This window comes from Rhinoderma darwinii, chromosome 10 (assembly GCF_050947455.1).
Source record: "Rhinoderma darwinii isolate aRhiDar2 chromosome 10, aRhiDar2.hap1, whole genome shotgun sequence".
Lineage (NCBI taxonomy): Eukaryota > Metazoa > Chordata > Amphibia > Anura > Rhinodermatidae > Rhinoderma > Rhinoderma darwinii.
The window spans coordinates 33,502,592-33,530,376 of NC_134696.1; the positions used below are offsets into that span (position 1 = coordinate 33,502,592).

Genomic DNA, 27,785 nt, shown 5'->3' on the forward strand with positions numbered 1-27,785 from the left:
CACGTAAAGTTACACCTTGTCTGAACAGAACATCGTAAAACCCATTGCAAGCAATGGGCAGATGTTTGTAGGCGTAATGGAGCCGGTATTTCAGGCGTAATTCGAGGCATAAACCGCCTGAATTACGTCTGAAAATCGCTCGTGTGAACATACCCTCAAATCAAGGGAGGGGAAACAGTCATCCCCAGTACTTCAAGATATCTACATGGCTTCAAACGTCCTCAGGTCAAACAAGGGGTATACTCCTGGGAGTTCTCAAAACTCGTAGATGGTGGGGCTTCACTTGTCTGCACAAGGCCAGGATGCAAGCACAAGCCAAGGGTACAATATGTCAACATAGATGGTGTGCCACACAGAGTCCCAGAACACCAGAAGACTTCCAGGAAAACATGCAAATAGTACCCCTCATGTTCCACAGCGCCAGAGGGGACAATGACTACACAGATGGGATATTTAGTTTGGAGGAGACGCTGTACCAACGTACCAGTATCCTGAACCCTGCTTCTCGTATCCTGCTAAACATACAGGATTTCTGTTACATTATGAAAGTCAAGGTCATATCCGTTGGTCAGAGAAGTGAAGTCCCATATAGTCTCGAAAGTAGTAAGGGGGCACACAAGCACTCGGGAAGTGGCGAAGTTGGGCAGCTCGGCAGGACGACAACTACTTTTTTGGGGTATTTTTCTATTTTATTTGGAAGGGATGTAAAATTTGGGCTTATGCTGTAAACATCAGTTTTTTACGTATTTAAGATAATGTACTCTTTTAAAACTTCACTCGATTTAAGTTTTAATATAAACTGCTAAATCTGACTTGAGAAATTCCCTTTAGTGTGCGTAAACGGGTAGATCTAAAAAGTATATTTTGTAGGTCTACAGAAAGTCAACAAAAACTTAATATATTGAGTAAAAGGAGATCATTTTAGGCAAGATCCCCATGAATTCCTTCCAAGCTAAGAGCTCTTCACATGTACAGTATTTAAACTTGGATGTCAAATAAAGATCACTTCCATAGAGGATGTTAATACCCCTAGTGTTCAGAATTTATCTAGTCTACTTAACATCTGAAGACTTCTCCAAAGAACAGAAACACATCTGCCGAGGTGAAATACGTCGCTTGTGATCATTAAAATTATTTTATCCAAGTAAAGTGAACGGCACAAGTTCTTTGAATTAATTGGTGCTGGCAGAAGTTAATGTATTTTTTGCTGCACGCCTTTGCAAAAAGCATGACAAAATGCCACACTTCATAGCAAAACATAAAAAACAAAAACACATTTTGATCCCAACATGTTAACCTAATCGGGTTGTATAATTTTCTTTAATCACACATGACATGTAAAATATACAAACACTTAAAGTTCTTTCAAAACAATTTTTTTTATTTCCCTTAATTTATTAAAGTCCATGAAATCTATTAAAAAATACAAAAAGGAAGTCTCCCAATTAAAAACAGAGTGCAATTGCTTTTTATACATAGAAATTCCTTGCAAAAAAAAAAATATATATATAGTCTTACACTTTACAAAACAGAATGTTGTTCGATCACTTGGATATAGGGTGAGCAGTGAAGTGGTCCTATTCCTTTAAAAAGATGCTTTACAAAATTGCTAAATTTAAAAAAAAAAAAATTCAGTCACTTGCCACGTGGGCTGACACATTATCAGTTCATTGGCCCCTTCAGTGGAGAGTCGGTTTCTTTATAGTCCATTTGCCAATACAGTTTTCCTTTGGCGTGACTATGGCACAGTGAGAATACTCCGGTACATTTCTGGCTGCCCCCCCACATCACACGTTGCTTACTTGTGTATCAGCAGAAGGATCCAGTAACACTGGGGCAGCTACTTTGTGAGTTCGTTCACGTCTGACATATCTTGGTTTCCGACCTGAAAGAGCAGAGATTAAGACTGGGTTCTCATAGGCCCATCTTCTAAGTGTACTGGTTTGGGCAGTACAGAATAGATTCTCTTAAGTTCTTACAACCTAAATCAAGCTTTACTTGATTTCTTCGTCAGCCAATACGTGATCCAAGTGAAAGATGGCCCGAACAGTCTTGCCAATCTTATACCACCCTTTTAAGACTGCCCATACACAGATTAAATTCGCCATCAATCTAATGTGTATGGGGTGTGCCTCCCGATTTTCCCCCAAAGGCATTCATGGCCAAAAAACAAGGAATGGAAAAGTTGGATTTTAAACATGCCCAATCCTTTGATCGGCAATAACTTGTGCTTCTAAAAGTCGAACAAACAATTTTTGGTATCCGCAATAAAGTTCTGAGTTACCTGAAATGTTTGTTTCTGGAATCATCGATGCCTAAGAAAAAAAAAAGCAAACTGTAATGATGTAGAAGTGAAGCCATGCTATACATACAAACCTCACACACAGGCAAATTTATCAAGTGGAAATGCAGCAGAGAGGTGTAACGTGTATTTGAAAGTGGAATTCCTGCGAACTCTGGGTTTAGGAGTCCGGTGGGTGGTCCTACTTCGTGATGGACAGACGTCTGACAGCTTCTCCTGTGGGAGCCTGCATCTAATCACTGACATGGGCACGACCACTGGGCTCCTCAGCTCAGAGTAATCATGGATACACACAGTCTACCTGCCCAGCTCCTCCAGCTTTTTGCTCCATAATATGCTTCCTGCAGATAGGCCAGCATGTTTAATGGGAGAGGTTGGATGTAAAATTGTATTTGCATAGATGTTTTGGCGGTTACTGGTATTCCATAGCACACAGATGAGTACATGAATTTCTTACCATTTCACTGGGCTGTAAGATGGAGGCTAAATAGAAAGAGAAGGCACATTTAGCAATTCTGTTGAAATAATCTACATCTAATCTAAAAACTCTTTTGTATATGTGTTTACTATATGTACATAGATTGTTTGCAGGTATACTTTGTGTAGAACATAAATTTTTTTTAATAAAAATTATATTAAACACACACACACACACACACACACACACACACACACACACTAGACAATTTCATTGGTCTTTCTTGCGCTGGCTGGGTTAGCTCTAAATCTGCATTAGATAGAAGCTGGCCGAAAACCCCAATTTCATCGGGATCGGCTGACTATGTAATGTACATGGCTGCCTAACGAGTGTCCGGTTTGCAGATGTCAGGGAGAAAGAAGAATCAGGCATGTCGGATTCTAATATGCCCAAACTTTTGTTTCCAAAGGACACAAATCATTGGGCTACACAATAGGAAAAAAGGAAGGGGGTGCATATAAAAAGATTTGACAATTTTCTGGTGGAACGCGAAAAAAAGTTGCACATTTTGGCACACTCCACAGTTGCACAAAAACGTGCAATGTTATACTTTTCACGCCAATTTCCAAGAGAGGTGAGAAAAGTGGTGGGGTTTCGCCAGAGGACAGGCCCTTAACCGGAACGATATTTATCATAATTTACCGCAGAAACGGCAGTCAGTTATGGCATAAAATCTACTCCTGCTCATAGGCATAAATTTGCATTTGTCGCACAGAAAAAGCAGCACCAAAGTGTGCACCTCATAATAAACGTGGCACATTTCCCACCGACGCAAATTAAACTTAAGACTGGCGTTTGCATGGAAAATTCACTGGGGGAATATATTCAGACTGGCATTTCACTGTCCACACAAGACTGATGGTCAACAGCAAAAAGCTGCATTAACTTCTATGGCCTGCATCCAATGTTTTCTGACCACCAGGTCTCAAACACATGGGGGGGGGGGGGGATATATTAAGATTTCAAAAGTCAGTCCAACTAATTTACATCGTCCCATCTCTTAATAAATTTGGCCCATCTTTGGCAGTGAACAAGTGTAGATTGGTACCACAACTTATGCCAGATCTGGCGTAAACAATGAATCTGTAGTTCGAGCAGGCACGTCCCATTTGACGAAACACCGCTATCAGAAAGTATCGATAAAAAAAAAACAAAAAAAACGACGACGCTAATTTTAGCGTAACTATTAACCTTTCGATATATGCCCCCAGTGTGTGGCATTTCATTATGTGGTGATAGCCTCCATGTCACTCTGCAGTTTCCTAAAGATTTACATTTACAACAAAGATTTCCAAGAACGCAGCGTAGAACAAAGTTATCTTATGCATTTTCATTCTAAGGGTTTACTGTATTTTCCGAGATAAGATTTACAGCCATCGCTGGCAGGGACAGTCATACGATGAACAGAAGGAAGATTTTGTGAACGGTCTTGAGAATAAGGAATGTGGCAACAATCCCAAATCTGCTCTAATTACCTCTGCTTAATTAGGATGTGAAACATTGACAGGTACAGATGATCTTTCTACAACATATGGTAAAACGGAGTGACAAATATAACGAGAGTGACAGACTTTCCCCGCAACAAAGTAAAGGTAGACGCTACATCACTGCATCTGCCACAGCATAATGTCACAATCTGACAAACAAACATGGGCATTAGTTTCATTATACACACACACACCACACACTACCTGGGTGCAAGCCTGTGTGTGTATCAATCCAATACAGAAACTGTAAAAAATAAAAAAAAAACAGCAGCACGCCAGTATACACAAAACATATTAATTTTTTTTTTTAAATTCATCCCATGGTTATAGTCTAAACAAAATCACGCATAGCCCAATCCTGAAGTCACTCCTTTTACAGACAACCGAACAGAGAGCAAGTGGAAGAGAAGAATATATGATCTCTGGGTTTGTTTGCAGTCTGTAACCATGGAAAGACTGGTCTATGTAGGAGCTACGAACACAAAACGGTCAGATTGATATTTTTAATTTTTTTTATAGTTTCTGCAGAATTTTTCTTCAATAATAAAAAAAAAATTAAATTACAGAAATGCACACAGCTTTGAACATAAGCAATTCCTCTGTTTGGAGAATAAATGTTTTACTGAAGAGATCGGATCTCTAAAATACATTGGTGGTAAAATGCAGCAATTGGTCACGAATACCCTTATAATCTGGTAAAATGGTTTCCATCATACTGTACAAAACAAGCAAGAGCTTAAAGTAACGACCTTCGCACCGGACTTCATACGTCAAATACCTTTATTCCTTCTGTAGAAGACTTCTGGTAGCATGTGAGAGCGTTTGAGGTAAAAGAACAAGGCTACAGAAAGAACAAGGAAGAGACTGATGAAGAGCGTCCCCAGCAGGAGAGATGCAGCCACCCCGGGGTTACCTGTAAACAGCGATGAACAAAATTAACTCCAGCCATCACATCAAGGGACGCTCCATATTTAAAGCGGCTTTATGCAAATATGTTATTCTCAGAGATTCTCCCATTATCCGCAGTGAAGACCCAAGGATGATGGGAAATATTACATTTCCATTTTGATTATGTCCAGTCTGTTGACAGATTTGCAGGGCAATCAATAGAAATATGAAATTAAAAAAGTCTCCCATACAAACCCTGTGATCAGCTGATCACTGGTCTGGCTACGGAGACCCACAAACAGCTGATTTTGACAGGGGAAGTTGCAATTGCCCGTTTATTGCCCCTGTAGGCAGAACGTGGTATTACATGGTGGCCTTTCAGATAAATGGCTGTCTAATGTATGGATGACCTGCATCCGCCAGTGCTGCTGATTCTTAGCTGGGACCCCCGTCTATGATGTCCATCTGTGCTGATAGGGAACAATGGAAAGGGGTTTTATGTTTAAATTGGCTCCAAACGGTTGAGCTTAATTATAGGGAAAACCAAACCAATGGCGGTCACATGACTGTTGGACACGTGTGTTTGTAGGCAGTGGTAGTAATTGTGCAACAGTCATGTTCAACAGAAATCCAGTTAATGCAGCAGTCACAACTCACAGAAATCAATAAAAACCGCAACATCTACGGGGAGAGACAAAAATTTGCACAAGACGTGAAGTCATGTGATGCGAGTCAGAAGACAAAAGTAGTTGGGCTCCGACTTCACAAGTGTATCAGCTTCCTTTAAAATATAATTATATATATATATATATATATATATATATAGTGTGTTATCTGCAATTTACCCCAGAAACAGTGCCACGCTTATGTAAAGGCTGCGTCTGGTATAGCAGCTCAGCCCCATTCACTTAAAAAGGAGGCTAGCCTGCAATAACAGACTCCTTTAATATTCCATTTAGTTTTTTTTTAAGCTTATTTTGTAGGCAAAGTAATGCTAGATTTCCAAAATGGGACAACCACTAGCAGCAGTGACCACAGAACCTATGCATTACGTACACCCTGTATGACATTTAGATCTGCACTTTTTTTTTTGGGGGGGGGGGTTGTATTCCCACACCTGGATCTTCTCCCTATTGCTCTGCCTGTGTAGTCACAGTAATTCTGGCATTCGATGAAAATAAAAGGCTCAGGATGGCCATAGCTATTTGTCCCTCCCATACTGGGGACTGCATGGAATCTTGGCAGAGCACATTAAATTTACACAGTGGTTTCCTAGCATGCAATCCTGCGCGTTCAAATTTATGGGCACCCCTGGAAGATCTGCAAAGTAAGCAGGTCATACACATACCAATCCTAACCCCAGGATCACAGTCCGGTTTGGCTGCAAACAACATTACTGCACATATGGGCAGCGTTAGCGTGCCTTCATAGCTCATATGATTTGCATATCACGGTATGATAAGTGTATTGATCTTAGTTTACTCATTAGGTCTCAAGTAATCTGAGGCCACCTTTGAGGAGCACAATGTTCCCAGGATTTGTGTTTTGCCTCCATTCTTCTAGGTCACTAAACAGACATACGATATGGTCCTAATGATTGCAGAATTATTTTAGAATACGAACTCCTAAAAGTTGTTGTTTTTTTTTAAAAAGTCAGATACAATTCACAAGCGAAAGATAAATTGACATGTCGCAAATTTTAAAATACGCACCGCAGTTCAATTTACATGCAGGAAAAAAAAAAATCTAGCATACACCAAGGTCTCCTACATTATATTCACCAACAGACCATCCTCCCAGCATGAAACAGTCATTGAGAATCCAGCAAAGCAACAAATGGAATACAGAGAGTTTACACTTACTCAGATGATGAGGAACAGATGGAGTTGTGCTGATATTCATGTGGATTTCCGATGCTTGAGTGGTAACTGACACATGGCAAAAACAAAAACATAGATAACAATGCTGGAATGACTGCCTCAGGAGACTGACGGACTGGGGGCAGCAAAATTAGTTAGGAAAAAAAAAAAGTCTATTAAAATTATTTTCAAGGAGTGGATTTGAGACTATTGAGGAGCATTTTTCTGCATGATTGGAGTTTCGCTTGACATATTTACTTCCTTTTGCTTATATAGAGCCAACATATTCTGCGGTGCTGTATAGTGTCCCTGTCCCCAATGTATTCATAATCAACTTTACACACTAGGGTGAATTTTAAAGGAAGACAACTAGTCTATCCATATAGAACGCAGGACCCAAGTGCTGAAAGGCAACAGCACTAACCACACACCACGCGGTGTTAATCAATTCAATAGGTTCCAGATTTATTTTGGTCCAATTTTTTAAAATAAACATGCAGACCTCGGGCCCTCTCCCACTGCATATTTGACGCATGCATCGGGAAAGCTCCCAGTGAATAAGTCATAAGCACCCATAGGCTCCCATTATATCATTTGTTGGGGGACACCGTTTGGCTGATAGTGGACTACGCTATTTATGCAAAAGGCACCCAAGAATTTTTTTTATTAAACAGAATACTGCACAGTACACTTTTATTTTCTTTCTATATAGGAGCCTATATATGGCATTCTTCACAGGCATGCCTTGAACATATACATCATGAACTTTTCAATAGCTTTCCTTGAAGTATACGTTAAACGAGTGCCATATTAGCCTATGGGTGATGGATGCCACTGTTAGGCATCCGTTCAACTTATACATCATGAGCGCTCTATTTATATTGCTCATAATTATTTATTTATGTTGCACCAACATATTCTGTAGCGCTGTACAGAAATCCCCACTCCCCGGAGTGAACACTGGGAAACCTCAATGAAGATGTTGCCCTTGGTTGGATTAGAACCTGAGCCACCATGCCGATCTTATGCTGCTGAACCTAAAGTGCTGCTGGACTAAGTATTGTGACAGTCCATTATTTCTAGGATAAAATAGTATTTCCCTCTATGCGGCAAATAACACGAAGGTATTTCTTGTTCAGATCCTTTTCACACTTTATTAAAAGGCATTAAGTTACAGATTAGTTAGGACACTTTATGCAGTAATAAGTCCTTTAAAACAGCAAGAGTTTAGTGATGTTGATTTATCGCACGTGCAACATTAAAGCTAGGACAGCACGGAGGTGAATCATGGGATAAATGCCAAGAATTCAGAAGCAAGGTGGACGGGCTGTTCAGATATGCAGACATTTTCCAGAAACTATCAGTGACAGTAACGATGTGCAAATGATCAGCAAAACGGCAATTTATAGCAACTGACCCCACCTACTACACCCGCAGGCCAGCTCGCTGCCAATGAAAGACTCTCTGCTGCTGGATTATACCCTTCAGATAACAAAAGGGTGGTCTACTTTGTTTAAACAAAAACATACATCTACACACAACTATTTTTGTTAGGCTCTATTCACACGACAGGGTCCGAGTGACGTCCGATAAAAACAGAAGTTTAGGTCCGTTTTTAATGCACGATTTTGACCGTTTTTTTATCCTGGTTTTAAAAATGGATGAATTACATTTGTACATTTTCTGCCACACCCTTCCCTCTGTAGATCCTGCCACACCCTTCCCTCTGTAGATCCTGCCAGAACAGCCCTCCTTGCAGCTAGTGCCACACAACCTCCCCCCCCCCTTTGAAGGTAGTGCGAGACAACCTCCCCCACCTTGAAGGTAGTGCCACACAACCTGCCCCCCCCTGAAGGTAGTGCCACACAACCTCTCTCCCCCCCCCCCCTCTTCCTGTAGAGAACCACTCTAGGAGAAAGACAGTGAAGTCAGTGACTTCTCCTGGAGCGGAATCCCCGACCACAGCGGTGGCTGGGGATTAGGGATTCAGCTCCTATAGGGAGCAACAAAATACCCTCCTCCTATGCACTTCACACTGTGAGGGGGCGAGAGAGAGTGGGCGGCAGAATGCATAGCCGTCACTCGGATCACATCCTAGTGACAGCCGTGCGGCCAGGAGGAGAACGGCCCAAAGTAGGGCAGGTTTAATTTTTTGACGTAAAAAAAACACCAAACTGCCGTGTGAATAGCCCCATTTGGTGTTTATTGTTCCTACTGCAGCCATGTGACGGGCGAGAATCCCTGTCATGTGACTGGGGCCTTAGAAGGGTGATCAATTTCTCTGAAGCACAGGAGAAATAAAAGCATTACATTCCCATCAAAATCAATATGCATGGATGTGTCAGGTCCTCCAGAGTGAAAGACTGAGCTCTGCAGCAGTTAAAGCCCTCGTTTGCAAGAGGAGTTGTAGCTTTCATTGGCACCGATTGGGAGAAACCATAAACACAAACAGCAATTCCGCCATAGTTTAGTTTTTTTTTTTTTTTATTGGTTCACCTTTTGTTATAAATCAACTTGTTAATGAAATTGCTTGGGTTGTTCTAATTGCAGCGATTTTTTTTCCCACAATAAAAAAAAATAAAAAAATATTTCATTAGAGGGCATAAAAAGGACTGCAAATTCATATCACAGAGACCAATAGGTTCACCTATATGGCACACTTGGAGAACTTTTATAGGCCTACCACTGCTATTACATCAATAGCAGGGCAGTGGGGTATCAGTTGTATATAATTTGCCTGTGCCATGATAGTACAGAAAGTATCTGCTCCCCACACCATGCTAATATGATGTGGAGTGGGAAGGGGGTTAAGCAACACTGTCCTGCACCTGGGAACCTTATGACAGCAAACTTGCGTACAATGACCCAAGAATTAAACAAATGATCCTGTATTTATTTCACTCCCATTAGGCAAATACATTTAGATGCGGCCACGACAGATGTGGTTGTTTAACTCCTGTAAAAATCTAGGGCTGTAATGAGCACTAGCAACAATGTAATTTTTAAGCCTCTTTTGGATAAATGTAAGATTTTGATTTGTCCAGAAAATTTCGCTCGTGGTCACCAAAAGAGAAACTTAAAATCCTATAAATATTCTGGTTGGATCAGCTGAACATCCATAGTCTCTATAAACTAAACATATTGAGAAGAAAATCTTATGGAAAAAGAAAAAACCTGTAAAAAGAAAAACCCTCAAGACTGTAGACATACAATATAAACACATGACCATGTGTGATCGCTGGATCGTATGCATCTCACAATACCGTTGTGTGTGACTCTTGGAAGTTTAGTCTTCTATGCTGCCAAGTATACTCCGTTATATTAGTACGTTGTAACCGATCTTATTTTTGGAATTGGTATCTTCACCTTACTGTATCCTGTAGTCCCCCGGTCCTAGTCTCCAGGCTCCCGGTTAGGATGCCTTCACACAGTTTATTGGCTGACTACATGTGTGAAAGCATCCTAAATGTCCAGAAGGACATTCAATCACAAAAAGAATCTGAGGAGTGTTTCAGCCACACATTGCATAAAATCAAGCACACAGCCATATAGTCTTCATAGACAAACAACGGTAGTAATAGAGTGTCATACTGAGGAGCACTGGGCTCTTAAATGTGGCACGGTCATAGGATGGCACCTTCACCACTAGTTTGACATTTCTGATCTGCCCGGTCACCTGTAAGTGCCATTATTGTGAAGTGGAAGCATCTTAGGAGTAATAACTGAGCCACACACTCAGAGCGGGGCCGTCAGGTGCTGAAGCATATGGAGCTAAACAATCCCCTATTCTCTGGAAGGGACATTACCACAAGAACTGTTGTCTTAGAGCCTAATGAAACAAGTTTCCACGGCACACAAAGCCCAAGCTCACCATGCCCAACATCACCACGCACAATGCCAAGCTATGGCTGGTCACGTATTTCACCATATTACAGTCTGATGGATGAGTCTGGGTTTGGTAGATACCAGACCACCATCTACCAGAATGCATAGTGCCTACCAGGGGCGTAGCTAAAGGCTCATGGGCCATGATGCAAAAATTCTTACTGGGCCAGCCCCCCACAAACTCCTCATGGCCGACGGTCCGCAGCTTTCAGCTGCATCGCTGGGTCTCCTAAGTGACCCAACAATGCAGCACTAGCAGCCGGGGGCGTCACTAAGGCTGGGTTCACACCCTATTTACGGACGTAATTCGGGCGTTTTAGCATTGAATTACGTCCGAAAATGCGGCTCAAAAGCGTTGGCAAACATCTGCCCATTCATTTGAATGGGTCTTACGATGTTCTGTGCCGACGGTCATTTTTTTTTTTACGCGCCGCTGTCAAAAGGCGGCGCATAAAAAAAAAAAAGATGCCCGCGTCAAAGAAAAGCCTGTCACTTCTTCAGACGTAAATGGAGCAGTTTTCCATGGACTCCATAGAAAAACAGCTGCAATTACGTCCGTAATGGACGCAGCGAAAGACGCCTGCACATGCCTTTACGGCTGAAATTACGGTGCTGTTTTCTCCTGAAAACAGCACCGTAATTTCAGCCGTAACAGACGCTGCCGTGTGAGCATACCCTCAGGGCTTAAAATGTCAGGGGAAATAGCCCCAATACATATGTGTCCGCCCAAAAAAAGTGTGTATATGAGACAGCATAGCATATCTATAGCACTACGACCCTATAAACTATGGATAGGATTAGATACAGTGGCTCAGCAGACAGTATCACACATGATAGGACTAGACACAGTGGCCCAGCAGACAGTATCACACATGATAGGATTAGATACAGTGGCCCAGCAGACAGTATCACACATGATAGGATTAGATACAGTGGACAGACACACACACACACACACACACACACACACACACACACACACTAGAGGCTGCTATCGCCACAAAAGTGGGCCCTCAACTATTTTAACACCCAGGATTTTGCAAAGGGAAGTCTAATAAGCTTATATAGGGGAGATGGTCACCGTTTTGGGAAATACCACCTTTTTGGTGTATAGATGTTGTAACTTTTTGCCATATAACATATAGGTCTGATATTTGAACATTTTACATCTGGGACCCTGATTCTGCCTGGGGAGGCGGCTTCATCCAGCTACAAATTCAATGGATAAGTGGCTGGGCATGAGACAGTGGACCGGTTCTCTCAATAGGAGAGGGTCCCAGAGGTGAATCCTGTGGATAAGACTTCTTTAAAATCATCTGGCAACATTAAAGCGTTTGTTTTTTTTACATGAAAATCTGCAATAGAAAAAACCAAACACTTTTTTTTTCTAATCCTAGACAAGTAGTAACAATGTGAATTGCCATTAGACCTAAAATGTTAAGCACTTCTGCATTAAGATACAAGCATAGCCAATACAGCAAGATGCTTGACTCAATAGTCATGAAAAGAGTGGGCTGTATCAGTAACTTTTATAACCGGCTTTACCTCAGGTCTTTTACTTTTATTCTTCAATCACAAATTCCAATGTTCTTAACATTTTTTGGGGTATTTTTATTTGACTGGTACAAATACTCAAACAATGATGAACCTGTATGACTGGGTCTTTATGAATTGTTCGCTTCTTTTATTCTCGCTTTGTCAGGTGGACAAGAGGCGACTTGTCTGTGTGACTGAGATATGTGAGGCAGCTGTGTCAAATGCCGCCTCTCCGGTCTAACTGGATGTACCGCTTCTGCAGCCACATGTTGCATAATATAACAGGTGCACACGGTGAACGGTGCACCAAGAGTTCTGTACCACAGAGGACTTACAAAGGGATGATGGATTGAGTGATAGGAGGCGGCCGTGCAAAGAAATGAATAAATAAAATGATACTATAAAAAGTGGTCTTCAATTGGCAAACCCAGCTGTCAGAGAATGTTGGGAGTTGCTGCTTTGCAAAAGCTGGGAGGGGGAGGGGGGACCACTGCACTATACAACATGTATTTGGCATTATACAATAAGTGAATAGATGGGGGGGGGAAACACCCACTTACCATCTCTGCAGTCCGTCAGATTCTGAGACACTTCCATGTCAGTTTCATTAGTACATTTAATACAGGATATGCTTGCATTATTAAGCCATACCTGAAGGCATCCTAGGAAAAAGGAAAATAAATTACAGGAGACGGTGAGAGATAGTGAGTGTGAATATATATATATACACACACACACACACACACACACTATTCCAAAACAGATGGAAACCAAAAACAAGGGAGGAATGTTTACAACAGATGGCAATCCCTATAATGTAACATTGTGCCCTGCTAGGGGTCAGACTCAAATATTCTTGGTTATTGGACGGTCCCGTTAAAGAATAAAAAGCTATAAAAGGGCAAAGCCCAAAATAAAATATACTGCGATCAGTAAACAGATTCCTGCGATTAAAAACAAAAACACACACCACATACACCAGCCAGTTGATCTCAAATTTTACTGATGCTGACTGGAATCCATAGTTCAAATCCTAGAAGAATAGGTCTAATGAGTCTCGCCACTAAACGTCCCTAAACTACAAATTGCTGCGTAATCCACTGGATGACTTCTACTACTTTACTTGCAAAATGGCAATTAGGAAATCCGGCTGCTACTTCATCTGTGCTTCTTAGGGCTATGACAACTCTATAGATTATTTACAGTCAACTCGATTTACGAAAGTGTATTTTCAAATTTATCATTGCTCATATATCACCCCACTTATGAAACAAGACGCATCTTTAAGCAAGAGAAAAGCTTTAATACATGGAAGAGTTTGGTCTCCATTTTACCAGATCATATACGCCAGGCCCTTAAGAGTGCTCAGTGGGAGACTCATTTGCCCAGAAGTCTCAGAATCATTGACACTAGATCACAATTTTTATTTTTTTTGCCTATAGGGGTCAGGTTGTATTACCAAAATGCCTAACAATGTTTTCTCCCCTTATACAGTGTTTAACACCATATATAGACGCAAGTAGGGAGGACCCGTTAATAGACAGCCTTAATGTATTCCTCTCAAGATGCCGTCACAGAATTGTATAAAAGAACAGGACTTTTGTAATATTATAGGTTACATGCTTTTTTTTTTTAATAATTGTATTTTCCCCGTAACCCCCCTTGCTTCTCTCTTTATTCTCCCTCCCCCTTCACAACACTTGGAACAAGGCCGGGACTGCGATATTCAAACACAATCCTGTCCCCCATGTAGTCGCTTCCCATCTTTATGACGAACGACAACACAAAAATTGCATGAACTGAACAAGTGCTGAAAATACATTTACAAACTGTTCGTGCAGTGGATCCTTCTCGTTCCCTTTTTTCTTATTAAATACCCTAATCGGGTTTATATAAAGAAAGTGGTAAAAACAAAATCATTTTGAAGAAATTTTAAAATTTCGTAAAATCGTCTTGTAGTTCTCAGACCAAAACTGGATTATAAGAATTTGAGCCATTTGATTTCAGATTAAAACTATTTTATCATATCAATAAAGAATAAAAAAACACAAGATTAAGAAAGTGAATTAAAATACAGCGTTGTGTTGGTTTCTTTTCTCCTGCACACACCCAACATACCAAGCAGAAACCCACCCCATTCCTTAATCAGCGAGCCCTCATGAGAGGGTGTCATTTATGATGGTTTGTGCACTGAAGGGATTTTGGGTGTGATCCGCAGTCAGAACAAATGTAAAGAGGACATAACATTTGTGATGTTTAGACTAACTGGTCTCAGCAGCTTCAGCCCTCACAACATGAATTTATACTCTGGCATCCCAAACTGATTTGGCAATTTTATTTTAAAGACATAAGGGGGACCCCTGTATAAGTCGATTACCCCTATACAGCATACACAGAGAAGGGGGGCAACTCTTTAAGGGAAATTGTGACTTCTCATGTACATGATGTGATGTCACTGCTGTCTCCTGCAGGTTTCCGAGCAGAGGTCGCACTACATTTTTTTCCAGCAGAATAAAAATACTCCGCTTCGCAATACTCTTAGAATTTTTAGCCAAGGACGAGTAATAAGTAATACGTAAGCATACGTGGTGTTAACTCACTATTTATGCAGGGAAACATTACTAGAACATAACTTCCATGCTTCATAGAGAATATAGATTATGCTAAACCTATTATACATAACACACTGAACAGAAGTGTGAAACCTTAACTTAAGCCCTTATTCACACGGAAATGTCAGTTTTGCGCGCACAAAAGGTCCGTGTGGCATCAGAATATGGTGCGTGGCTGCGGCATTATTATGACACTGTTTTTATGTTTACAAACAGAAAAGTATGAGGTGCTTTTCGGTTTTCAGTCACATTATTTTTACTACTGTAGCGCGCCGCACCCGGAAGTGCTTCCGTGTGCCGTGCGCGATTTGCATGCACTTATTGACTTCAATGGGTGCGTGCTGCGTGAAATTCACTGACAGTCTGAACAGCCCCATTCACTAACATAGGTCCGTGCGACGCGCGCAGCACGGACGTATAACACGTTCGTGTGAATAAGGCCTTAAGAGCATGAGATCTGTCACTCAGGGACCAGAGCAGTAGACGATTCCAAAAACCACCGACGCTGCTCTACACCGCAAGAGCGAACAATCCACGTCTAGGAAGCAGCATGTAGTCGGTAATATACATTGTATTGAATTTAAGCAATCACTCTCTCACTGGCTCAGCCAGCTATGCCCTGAAAGACCAGGATTTCTATTTTTTATTTTACCCAACTGGAGAGCAACGGACACCAGGTTCTTCAAACAGCGGCCACCAATTCCCAGCCGGAGAACAAAGTGCAGTACACATTGATGCTTCCTACTCCCAATGCACCACCTAGATTACATATGGAAACCTTATCTCCCCATCTGTATGACCAAGAAGCTGCTCACCAGGGTGCAATTTGTGAAACCGGTGCTGCGGCTCCCCACACATCTCTCCACCCCTGGCTCAGCGCAGAGGCTGCTGCAGTATACATCCTCCGGGCTCCCGCACTGCAGCGCGCCTAAACTGACCAATTGAGTGCTGCCTGTTTTACAAAGTGAAAGCGCCTTAAATCACCTCTGGTGCTGCTCACCATTCACTGACAGCAAGGAGCTTTCTCATTAGGTCTGCCGCTCTCCTTTCCCACCTGCACCAAGCGGATGTAGAGCTGTGGCACTGGGCTTAGTTCGGTCTCATGCGTAGAAACACGCATTCACTTGTTTTTAAAATGTAAAATGGCCTGTACAGACGACCTCGGTGTCTGAATATTAAAATATCAGTTAGAATATGTCTGGGCTGTGGCACAGCAACAAGCCAGCAATGCACTGGGTAACAATTATTTTTAACCCTTCTATGGTCACTGAATCCAATCATCTCTGGCTTTCCATGCAGTGGCCTAAAGTTTACACATTGCCTGTGACAAGCATGCTGCTGCAAGGGTACATTCTGCAGCCTCTCCTGTGCCTTAGACCTAATCTCAAAAATCCTGATAACAATATGGATCTATATAAAACTTTACTTTCTTATAGATGTGATCCGCCAACATCTTTCTCTGATGTCTGGTCAAGGCCCTACCAGATTACTAATAGCAGTTGCGGTCTATTGCAGATTTACAGTTATGGCATCAATATAACACCTATGCAAAATGCGTAACCTTGCGAAACTGAAGGCTCTATACTCACTTCAGACTCCATATACAACTACTATCAAAGCAGTGTGGTCAGTATGTCAGGCTACAGCCCTCCCCATGGATCACCAGAGTGGATGCATATACGGATATTGTGCAGTTCTACTTCTTTGCCATGCAGAAGGAAGGGCCAATATTAGCCACATGTTGGCTGTATTACATAAACATTTAATTTTCACATTATAATCCGTTAGAGATGCATGAACATTACACAACTACTGTACAATTGTAATTCATCGGAAGCACATTATGTTTGGCACTCGCTGGCAACCAGCAGGTCAAGAATTACCTGGACTGCATCTCTGATCTACAGGACAGGAGTCATTTAAGATCAGCCTCTCACTGCAGCAGCTGGAGACCTAACGCAAGCAAAGATAAAAGTAAGGTTAAATAACAATAAAACTGGCCTATGTTGTGTGCAAGCTTGAGAAAGGTTCAGGTGTGAACCGAAACATTGCTCACTCTGGTGGTGAATAAACCAACATCTCCCCAACGCTGAAGTCCTGGTGCGGTTACTTGTCTTCTGTTTCTGGTATTCCATTCAAAGGAGTTGATTCATCCTTCTACTGGTGACATGCACATGGCCTGATGTTCAGTCTGCATATATATATATATATATATATATATATATATATATATATATAATACATACACCTATATTTACTTTTATTAAGGCTTGGCAAATTGTTTCACACTCTACTATTTGCACCTTTCCCAGTACAGGACTATGTAAGCTATGCTCAAAAGGGAAGTTATTTAACCTTGGAAAATTAATGTATCACTCGCAAACACACACATATTCTATGTACAGTTCTGTGCAAAAGTTTAAGGCAGTTGTGGAAAAATACTTTCAAAAATAGAAGTGTTAATTGATAAAAATAAAATAAAAAACAAGGTGGATGAACAGAAGATAAATCTAAATCAAAATTTGGTGTTACCACCCTTTGCTTTCAAAACAAAGAAATTCAGTAGAACTCCAACATAGGCAAAAATAAAGTGATTTATTCAATCAAATGCAGAGATGAAACGTTTCTGCCCAGCCATGCTGGAGAAAGGTCCTAAGGCTGGACAGAAACGTCGCATCTCTGCATTTGATTGAATAAATCACATTTAATTTCTCTTTGATATACTATACAATCCTTGGATCAGGATTATCTGCCTTGCACCCGTCGCTATAGTGGGACTTGCTATAGAGTGCTGCTGTTTTCGATCAGAAATTATATATATTTGATAGAAAACAGCAGCACTCTATAGAAAGTCCCACTAAAGCGGCGGGTGCAAGGCAGATAATCCTGATCCAAGGATTGAGAAAAATATATATCAGCCCCATGGACCATAGGAACTTGTGAACAGGGGGGGGGACCCATTGACTTTCATGGTAGAGTTTTCTAGGCATGCTCTGTGGCCTGTGTAGACGTCATTGTGCAGGGAGGGGGGAGCTGCGTCCATCATCTATTGTCAATGGTGGATTCTGTGTTATCTATATAGAGCTGTTACCGGTCAGTGTAATTCTGCCTGTGGTGATCTCTACAGAACAGGAAGGGTCAGTCTCTTGTGAGGCTCAGTGGCCAGAGTAAAAACTGCAAGACTTCAGGACTTAAAATAAAGTATTAAAAACACAAAATGACCACTACACACCACTTAAAACTTTCTAAATATAGATTTGACACATTTGCTGGTGACACATTCAATATAAAAGTGAAACCACCATGGATCACATATGAAGGAATTTAATGATTACCCTCCTTACTACAGGACATAACCCGGTCCCTTATTATTTATGCTTCGTTGTGAAAAACATCCCTTCATGATTCACTCCCTCCTGTATTCCTCATTGTCCTGATGTCTGTGGGAACAGCCATCGCTACTATTTAATCGAGTTATCTTGCCATGGAAGAGTGATTAAAGTGTACTTCCCAGCAGACCCAATATTGCTATTTGAATGACAGCAAGCAGGGATCTTGAAAACTGAAGGTATTGATAGAAAGTATATTGGAAAATTGTATAACTTCATTATACATAGAATAATCTTTATTTTCTAAAATCATAACTGGTGCAATGCAACGTCTATGGGCTGTGAGGTTGATATGTGCCACCCATAGTCTAGTTGAACAACAATATATCCATACAGTAGATCATTGTAATGTGAGAGATCATACATGTGCTCATTATACATACCAATGAGTTCATTGAGTCTCCCACTGAATCCATGATAAACCTGCCCAGGATGACGAGACAGGACATGGCCATTCTAACACAAGAAAACCGGGGTCAAAACCATGTACTGCTATTAATGCAGAAGAACGATGATTGTTGTATGGTAGCCCATACTTTTATATTATCCAGAATACCAGTGATCTACTCACCTTGGAATTAGAGGTAAAAAAAATGTTACCCGTGCATTTTCATACCAAGTGATTTATTTTTTGACGTTGCTATGTAACCAGGGACGTTATCTCTAAGCGTCTGGATAAGTTTCACATGCAAGACCTGCCATTAAGAGAAAAATCAATGTAGTTCAGAGAAACGGTTACAGTGTGGAACAGCTGATAATAAGAGTTTAAATCAATGTGGCATGCGGTCTGCGAGTGACAGGGAGATGGGTCGGGGGAAACCAATTCCCAGCACATGTCGCCTGGGTAGTGATTGCAGCGGCATACATAAAGGGCACACATACCAATCATGCAGAGACAACCTCCCGCCGGGCACACGCAGATAATCTGGCTCTCCTTTCAAGATTACAAGCTGTAAAGATTGGTTTTGTTCTGGCAGGATGATCATACAACCAAATGGATTTTAGAACGCTAAAGTAGATCTTGTGGAAAGTGTAGTCATACTGATGTAAGTTCCTTACGGTTTAGTACTAGGGAAGATTTAAAACATTGAAGCGAGCTGTGAGATAAAGAGCAGAACGCCAAAAATACTGGCATCAAGTGTTGATGCTGCCTCCTGGGGGATGAGTTCTGTACTGCATCCATTTCATAAAGTACATTGGGGCATATTTATAAATACTGGCGTAACAAGAGGTATGCCAGTGTGTAACTTTGTTGCACTGTATTAATCATTACAGCACATTCTGGGGGGGGGGGGGGGGGGTTATCAGTTCCATTGCACCAAAAAACTGGCACCCTTGCATGGATGAATATGCCCCAATGTGCAGTCAGTCATGCATTTGGTGCAAAGGTTAAGTGAAGAACGGCTGTAAATTGCCTCTTCAACACTGGTGATCAAAAGTCCTATTACACAGGCCAATATTCATGTGTGAAAGGAGCAAACGTGCAACAAACAAGGTGCGGTCTCGTCGATGGACGCTAGTTTACAGTGCCCACGTCGGGCCGTGTAATAGGAGTTAGTTGTTGGTAGTTTACAATAGCTCTATCCTAGATGTAATGGAAATTAGCTAGTCATACATTGACCTTGTCCTGGTGTGTACAGAGCCTATATAGCAGCCCACCGAGTCCTATGGTACCGTATTACAAATACATAGGCAATCCATGCGCCACCGGATAGTTCTTCAATAATAATCTACAGTCAGTATACATAAGAGACTGTCCGGTGGGATAGTCACTATAGATGTAATATCAGGACTGAATACCTTCATCATCCAAGTCTAGTGACATCACTAACCAGTGTCTGCCTGTCTACTCCATCATGAACTGGCAGCAGTAGGGGCGGCTAGGTTGAACACAAAATCACTGGCCAATAAGGGGACTTGTCATTGGCGTTCGTTAAAGGGGTTTCCAGGATTAGAAAAACACGGCTCCTTTCTTTCAAAAAGTGTAACATCTGTCCACAGGTGGTACCGCAGCTCCGCTCCACTGAAGTGAATGGGGTTGAGCTGAAATACCAGACAAGAGATGTTTTTCTAATCCCAGTCAACCAATTTAACAAGTCAAAGAAAGTTTGGATATACAGATAAAGCAGTGAAGAAGTCCAAAAATGTATGGATATTTGCCTAACATGTCTGCAAGTTTGTAGCCCCAAAACAATGGCAATTATCGCACTAAAAACGCAGAGAAAAAAAATAAATAAAAAAAAAAGTAAACCTGAAAAGTGTTAAATGTTCGCCTGTCACAAAATACAGATTCTGATGTCAATGTCCCAAGTAGACAACGTGAACCCAGTTCCGATAGTGCTGCTGTGGTGACGTCAACAGTAACTCCCTTCAGGAAGGAGCATGATTCTATAACAGGAGAGAAAGAGCAATAAAAAACACAATATACAAACGTAACAAATAACACAAGGCCATCAAAACCATCCAAACATTGTGCATTGTACGGAACAGGGTATTCCAGAATTGGCATTTATCACCTACTCACAGGATAGCGTCTGATCACTGGAGGCCCAACTGATCACTAGACCAGTGGTCCCAAGCCCCCTTGTTCCTCCTCACTGCACCATCCGCAGAGAGGGGCTTGAATAGAGCAGCAATCGAGCATGCGCCCTGACACTCCATTCAATGTCTATGGGACTGAGTGAAACAGCGGAGCACCGATCCTGTGGATAGGTGATAAAGGTCACTTCTGGTAAATACCCCTTTAAAAATAGCAGGAATTAAAGGGATAGCTCTTCCCTATAATTATTTCAGTAATGGGATTGTCCACTCGTTAAACCCAAGAACTGTAGAAGTCCCGCTATATACTGTAAATGGCGTCAGGATGACACTGCACAAGCTGATAAACTGTATTCTTCATGTGTGACGTAGGAACGGGTTGTGTGTTCGGAGGGCACAGGCTCTACTGAAGTGTATGAATTTGAAGAGAAATTTTTAGCAGAAGGAGTTGAACTAAGCCATTTTGAGTGGCACTCCACCATCTTTCAACTAAACACCACTATGGAGAGCACCAAAACTTCCACATCACAGGACGTATACTGATGAACTGCGGCTGACCCGGCGCCGGGGGATTACCAACAATGAGGGCACTCAGAATTTTTCTACACCCGGTGGCCATAGACATGGAATAGGTTTTGGCCGAACAATCATTCAGCAGAGAATTACCAACTCAGATGCCCACAACATGCAGGATCAGCTTGGCCGTAGGTGCAGGTCATATCAACGAGGTAACTAAATACTAGACATGCAAGAGGCCACGTCTGTGTGAGACAATAGGATGGGACAGTAACTTCCAGTCTGCTGGATCAAAGCCTCCCCTGGCAGCAGAATTTCAGTAGAAACGTCGCAATCTCCCATAGGAATGTATCACCCACAAATATCCAAAAATTGTATTGGCAACTTAAAGAGGATGTCTAAGACTAAAACAAATACTTTGCTTTTCTTCCCAGAAACTGCACCACTCTTGCCCACAGGCAGTGTCTGGTATTACAGCTTGGCTCCATTTACCCAGTTTTTCAAGGGCCCTGAATGACAAGCGTGCACGGTTATGCAGCTACATTCCCTGTCCGGCACTGCTCTCTTCTTGACTGCCTTGTTAAGACGGTTTTGTAGCTCTGTAGATTATTTTGCCCAGAAGAGATTCCAGCAGGAGGAAGAAGGAAAATATCTCTTGGAAACGGTTTTCCTTGTTGATTTTAATTAAATCCCATCCATAGGATTGTGAAAATGAGCCCCAAGAGTCCGTCTCCACTATAGTTCTGGTATTCGAGTAATGAATCAGGAAGAATGAACAGAGCTAAAAAGTTTACTGAGAAGGGTTGTACCAGGTAATAATTGTCTGATTGTGGGGACCCGCACCGATCACTAGGACAGGGGTCCTTAAACCCCCACTTTCTTCTCACTGAACGACTGCAGAGAAGATGGAGCAGCGGTCGAGCATTAGAGTTGCCAGTCTATTCAAAAGTTTCAAGGGACTGACTAGAGAGTCAAGTACAGCGATCGGAATATCCACCAGTCCCATAAGCTCTTGAATGTAGCAGCATGCTCATACTTTACTCCAGTCACATTTCCTCACTGCAGTCATGATTAGTGGTGGTCCCAGCAGTGAGCCCCCCAGCAACCAGACATTAATCACCTACCCTTTGGATAGGGGGATACATGTAGCTCTTGGAACAACACTTTAAAGACAGGCAAGGGTCTGAATCTCCATAGCGCATGTAAGGCCAAGTACACAAAATCCGCAGCATAATACAGCAGCCGCAGAGTGGATGAGACTAGAACAAATCTCATCCACACACTGCGTAAATGATAAGCGAGAAAAACGCTCAGCAATTGACCTGTGGTGCGGGTTTTTTAAACCGGAGGATGTCGATTGTATGAATAATCGCTGCTTTTTTGTTGCAGGTTTTCCCTACTGAATTTAGGGGGGGGGGGGGGTGACTGGGGAAAACACACAACAAATAGCAGATGTTGCGATTTTTGCGGCCGAAAAGCTGCCATTCCACCTCAAAAAACGCAGCTCAGGGGAAAAAAAATCAAAAAAAAAAATCTTATACTTACCCAGAATTCTGCGCTTCTCGTCCGGGCCAGCGTCCTGGGATGACTTTTCATCCCATGTGACCGTTGCAGCCAATCACAGTGATCACATGGGATAAAATGTAATTCCAGGGCTGCAGAATGTCAGAGGGACTTCCGCAGCGAACATTCTGGCCAAAAAAAACTGCACCACAATTTGGTGCGGTCTTTCAGCTGGAATTCCCTGCGGTGAAAACAGCGCCGCAGGGAAGTTCTGTGAGTTTTGCGGCGGAAGCTATAATATTTTGCCTTTTTAAATAAAGAAAATATATATCTTAAACTTAAGCACAGAATTCTGGGTCTCCGTCCAGGCCGGCCTCCTGGGAAACCGTTTCATTCCATGTGACCATTGCAGCCAATCACAGGCCAAGTTGGATGAAAAGTCATCCCAGGAGACCAGGCTGCAGGACGGCAGAGGGACACCTCACTATGGCTACGGGCAAGTATGAAGTTATTATTTTATGTGCAGTTTTACACAGTGGACGTTCCGGACAAAAAACTGCACCACAATTTGGGGTGGTTTTATGCAGCGTATCCGCCCTGAGTGAACATACCCCAAGACCAGAACCACAAAATGAACAGAATGTAAAGGGCGACATGAATCATTTAAAAGAACGCTGGAAACTCATGATTGAGTAATGTGGCATCTTCGGCTTCACACTATTCATCTTGGTGTAGTGTCTTTTCAACAAATCTATGGCTCATACAAATGTGAAGATTTTGCAAGTCTCGGTTTATTTTTTATGGTATTTTGTATTTTTAAGCAGAATGAATAAGCTGCACAGATGTTTTGAAACATCCAAAAAACACTTACCTGGTGGAAAGTTCTCGGTGACGTGAGACCTGAGCCAGGACGTCCTTCACACTGCACTTCCTTCCTGTAAGATCACCGAAATGAGCTTTATACCGCGCACTTATAGAGATACAGACAGGGGAGAACATTCTGCACGTCAAAACAAAAGGCTTTACAGATTTCTGACCTGCACGTCTAAGCAAAGAGACCCAGTGCCACGACCACTATCCCACGTCTGCCAGTATAACACAATGGTCACAGAGGACTATAAAAACCAGGGTAGCCTGCCCATGTGGACCACAACTATGAATAGGCATGCAGCAGAACAGTAAAGCTTGAGTCACATTGGGCACCTTTGTGGCATTTTTCCAGTTACATGTGGCAGCAGACAGCTGCCATGCCACTTGAGTGAGTTAATCCACACGCCCAGTTTTGAAATTAAGACTTCAGTTTTGAGGGCCTGCCGGCTGTGGTGGCAGTTTTGAGGGCCTGCCGGCTGTGGTGGCAGTTTTGAGGGCCTGCCGGCTGTGGTGGCAGTTTTGAGGGCCTGCCGGCTGTGGTGGCAGTTTTGAGGGCCTGCCGGCTGTGGTGGCAGTTTTGAGGGCCTGCCGGCTGTGGTGGCAATTTGTCCATAATGACTTTCCTCCCCATTATGGACAACACGAAACCCTGGAGGTGAAATTAAGTATTACAAGCCAAACATTTAAATGAATGGCCAACCAAGTGATACATGGAAGGACTGGGTCCACCAGAGGTGGTCTTAGAGAGCAGTGGCTGCTCCGGCTCACTGAGCCACCTCTACGTCATCCATATGCCCTAATAGAGAATATGAGAGAGGGTTATCGTCAGGAGAAACTCTTTAAGAACGATCACACCACCACTTAGTTTCAATCCAGTCTAACAGAATAGCTGTGATGGCAGTGGGAAGGGCATAGACAGCACCCAAAGGTTTCCCTTAAAGAGGATTTCTACCCTAAAAGGTAAAAAAGTGGTCATATATTAGCGAATCAGAAGGTAAAGTTTAGTCATTTCATTTACTTAGAGATTGGCATTTTTTGTTGTAGCGAACATTTTTGCAAGAGGGACAACAGTGCCACCATATTGGTTGCCACCTTGGAGTCATCTTCTCAGAGATGGATGGTAAAGTGCCACCGTCAGCACGTTCAATCAGTAACAAAACGACAACGTTACTCACCATTTCTGTGACGCTAATTCATAGGTGACAACCATTATGGCCGCACTTCATGTGGTCATTTTTGCAAAAACAACCGCTACAGTGAAGAAAAAGGTCAATATCTTTACGACAAAGTTTCTGAAATATACACACGCACTCTCACATATCTATATACATGTTCAGCAGCTTGACCTTATTCCCAGGTAAAGCAGCTCATCAGGTGTTTGGTTCATTCCATGGGACAAGTGAATCCCATAAGGAATAATTAGATCACGGATAATTCCGCTGTTTACATCTCCAGCTCGTCTATTTTAACAGCAGATAGTGCTGGGGTCAGTTCACACAGGGTGTTTTGGCACGGATTTTGAAGCAGAAAACACATCCGAATCAGCGCCATAAAACATCCCAAACCACCCCCCCCCCCGCCGCATTTATTTCAATGAGAGGTGTTTCCCATTGAAAATCAATGAGGCAGAAACAACCTGCGGCACTCGTTTGGAGCGGTTTTTGCATTTGATTTATAGGCCACGGGCAATAAACAAAAAAAAACAAAAAGGGTACAAAAACACTGCCAACAAAAATAAAAATGGCCGTGTGCATGGCCCCATAGAAATTAACGGTTCAGTAGTCTATACGCAAAAAAAACCCCACAGAAAACGTCTAGGGCACTGAAGAAGGTGTGCATGAGCCCGCCATAGCTACACATATCACCGCCATTGTTTGCACTGGTATAGGAAGGGCGTGGCATTAAAGTTGCCTCCAGGTAGCTGGCCACCATTCCGTGGCATGTGCCACGTTGGGGAATACAGCATAGATTACTACTCCACACTGGAATAACACAGAGCAGTCGCCAATAATTGTATATGTGCCCAGTGCTTCATTATTTTGAGTGGGCATACAGCAAGCTATAGTTCTGGCGCCAGATTCATAAAACCTGTGCCAATTTTTGGCAAAATACAACAACACTTTCTATAAAACGTGCCCCACTCTGTCTTCTGACTAGTGAAGTTCTACTTTCAGGCACTGCTTGCTCTAGAGCCATGGAGATATCAGACGTATGAATAACTATCCACATAAGCCTGCAGCATAAATACACACAGGAGGTTCGCTGACATTTCCCGGCATCTTCTGCCTCTTACCTCCGCAATGAGAAGTCCCACTTCAACCCTGAAGGCTCAGTTTCATCTTTGCAGCGTCCCTCCCTCTGGGACTTGTAGTCTCTCCAGCACCTGACCTCATTAACCAGCAGCGTCAAAGACCCGCCATACAAACTACGCTACCCAGAATGCTGCGCGTCCCCGTCGCCTCACCTGTCTATGTCTGCCTCAGGTAACAAAGCCGCTTTCATGCTCTTCTCCGCCTTTGAACAGAATGGGCGAATGAGCCCGGGGGTTGACGGGAAATGTAGTTTCAAGTCCTATCAAAGAAGCTTTTGCTACGACAGAAGAGAACTTGAATTCCCGTCATGCAGCGCGTTAAGAAGACGGAAAGAACTATTCAATGCGCACAAATTTGTCGTTGCTAAGAGACCATGACGCTTTTTATGCCGGATAGAGAAACGTGGTTGTAAAACATCAATTCAAATACACTAAAGAATAAACAATGAAAGAAAAAAATATTTATTATGGCGAATGCGTTTCTGTGAAAAGGATAGAAATACCATACTAATACGATACTGGGAGCTGTGTTTTCTAACTCAGATCTATTTATATTTTTAAGGGATTTTTTGGATCAAATTAAGTTGTCATATCTAGTATTTTTAATTATATCATGATGATCTATATATATATATATTTGTATATAAAAATGAATTTCTGTTGTCTGTTCTTTATGCACGGCCCGACTGGATCAATCTACGCCAAATTTGGCACATAATTAAATCAGGCGCTTTACAAGGTTTTACACCAGCACTCTAGCGCATACCATTCTCAGCATATTCACAAAAAAATATGGCACCGCTGGCCTCCACATCAAGGGTCTTCCTCCATATCACATCGCATGACCCGTATTAGCCAATAGAAGCTCGAAGGTTCTTCACTCACAGTTTTACACCAGGTTCATAACAATCCAGTCATTTTTGGTTTAAACCGGGTTTCCATAACAATCCAGCCATCTTTCTTTGAACGGGCTATACCTATACTACACTGTACCTATACTGGATTTCAGCATTCTCAATTGAACCCCTTTCAGACCAGTCAAGCCTCCAAAAAGGAACCATGCACTTGGATGAAAGACTCCTGCAGCAAAGCGCATGGCGGCTTCCCGAGCTGCTGAAACCTCTCAACGGACCCAAGCCGGTCTCCAGACTGACAAGAAACGCCACAGCCAACAGCGAGCGGCTGAATCTCCCCAGTATACTGAGGCACGACTGCAGTCTCAGCGAGACAGAGGAGCAGACACTCTCCTGTAGACCCAAGCCCGTCTCCAGACTGACAAAATGTGTCAACTTTAAGGGTATGTTCACACGGCCTATTTTCACGTTTTTCAAGCCGTAAACGCCCGAAAAATCGGAAGCAGAACGCCTCCAAACATCTGCCCATTGATTTCAATAAGAAAAACGGCGTTCTGTTCCGACTGGCCGTTTTTTTACGTAGAAAAATGGCCGCGAAAACGAAGGGCAGGTCACTTCTTGGGATGTTTTTGGAGCCGTTTTTCATTGACTCTAAAGAAAAGAGCTCCAAAAATGGCCGTAAAAAACGCAGCGAAAAACGACGAAAATCGCCACTGGCTTAAAAAAAGTCTGAAAATCAGGAGCTGTTTTCCCTTGA

At 42.3% G+C, this 27,785-nt stretch overlaps 1 protein-coding gene across 4 annotated transcripts; it reads right to left on the reverse strand.

Moving 5' to 3' along the window:
• Nucleotides 1–1,360: 1,360 nt before the first annotated feature.
• Nucleotides 1,361–26,490, reverse strand: C10H1orf159 (chromosome 10 C1orf159 homolog). 4 transcript variants are annotated; one of them, XM_075840974.1, is made up of 12 exons: nt 26,328–26,487; nt 23,865–23,928; nt 20,688–20,824; nt 19,008–19,131; nt 18,820–18,892; nt 16,931–17,000; nt 12,996–13,097; nt 7,018–7,083; nt 5,046–5,180; nt 2,760–2,785; nt 2,285–2,315; nt 1,361–1,885 (listed from the first exon to the last, which is right to left on the reverse strand). In XM_075840974.1, exons 5-12 carry the CDS (start codon nt 18,889–18,891, stop codon nt 1,788–1,790), a joined length of 600 nt encoding a protein of 199 aa, XP_075697089.1. In that variant the 5' UTR covers nt 18,892; nt 19,008–19,131; nt 20,688–20,824; nt 23,865–23,928; nt 26,328–26,487; the 3' UTR covers nt 1,361–1,787. The 4 variants fall into 4 exon arrangements, with proteins under 4 accessions (XP_075697089.1, XP_075697088.1, XP_075697092.1 ...); XM_075840973.1 differs by having other exon boundaries at nt 26,157–26,487; XM_075840977.1 differs by lacking the exon at nt 7,018–7,083 and having other exon boundaries at nt 26,157–26,490.
• Between the last annotated feature and the right edge of the window lie 1,295 nt (nt 26,491–27,785).

Coding starts and splice junctions, on each gene's coding strand:
- C10H1orf159 (XM_075840974.1), bottom strand. CDS start 18,891: ATGGCCATGTCCTGTCTCGTCATCCTGGGCAGGTTTATCATGGATTCA. Junction 13,098..16,930: donor AGATCAGAGATGCAGTCCAG/GTAATTCTTGAC, acceptor CCTTTTTCCTAG/GATGCCTTCAGGTATGGCTT. Junction 7,084..12,995: donor TCTGACGGACTGCAGAGATG/GTAAGTGGGTGT, acceptor GCCATGTGTCAG/TTACCACTCAAGCATCGGAA.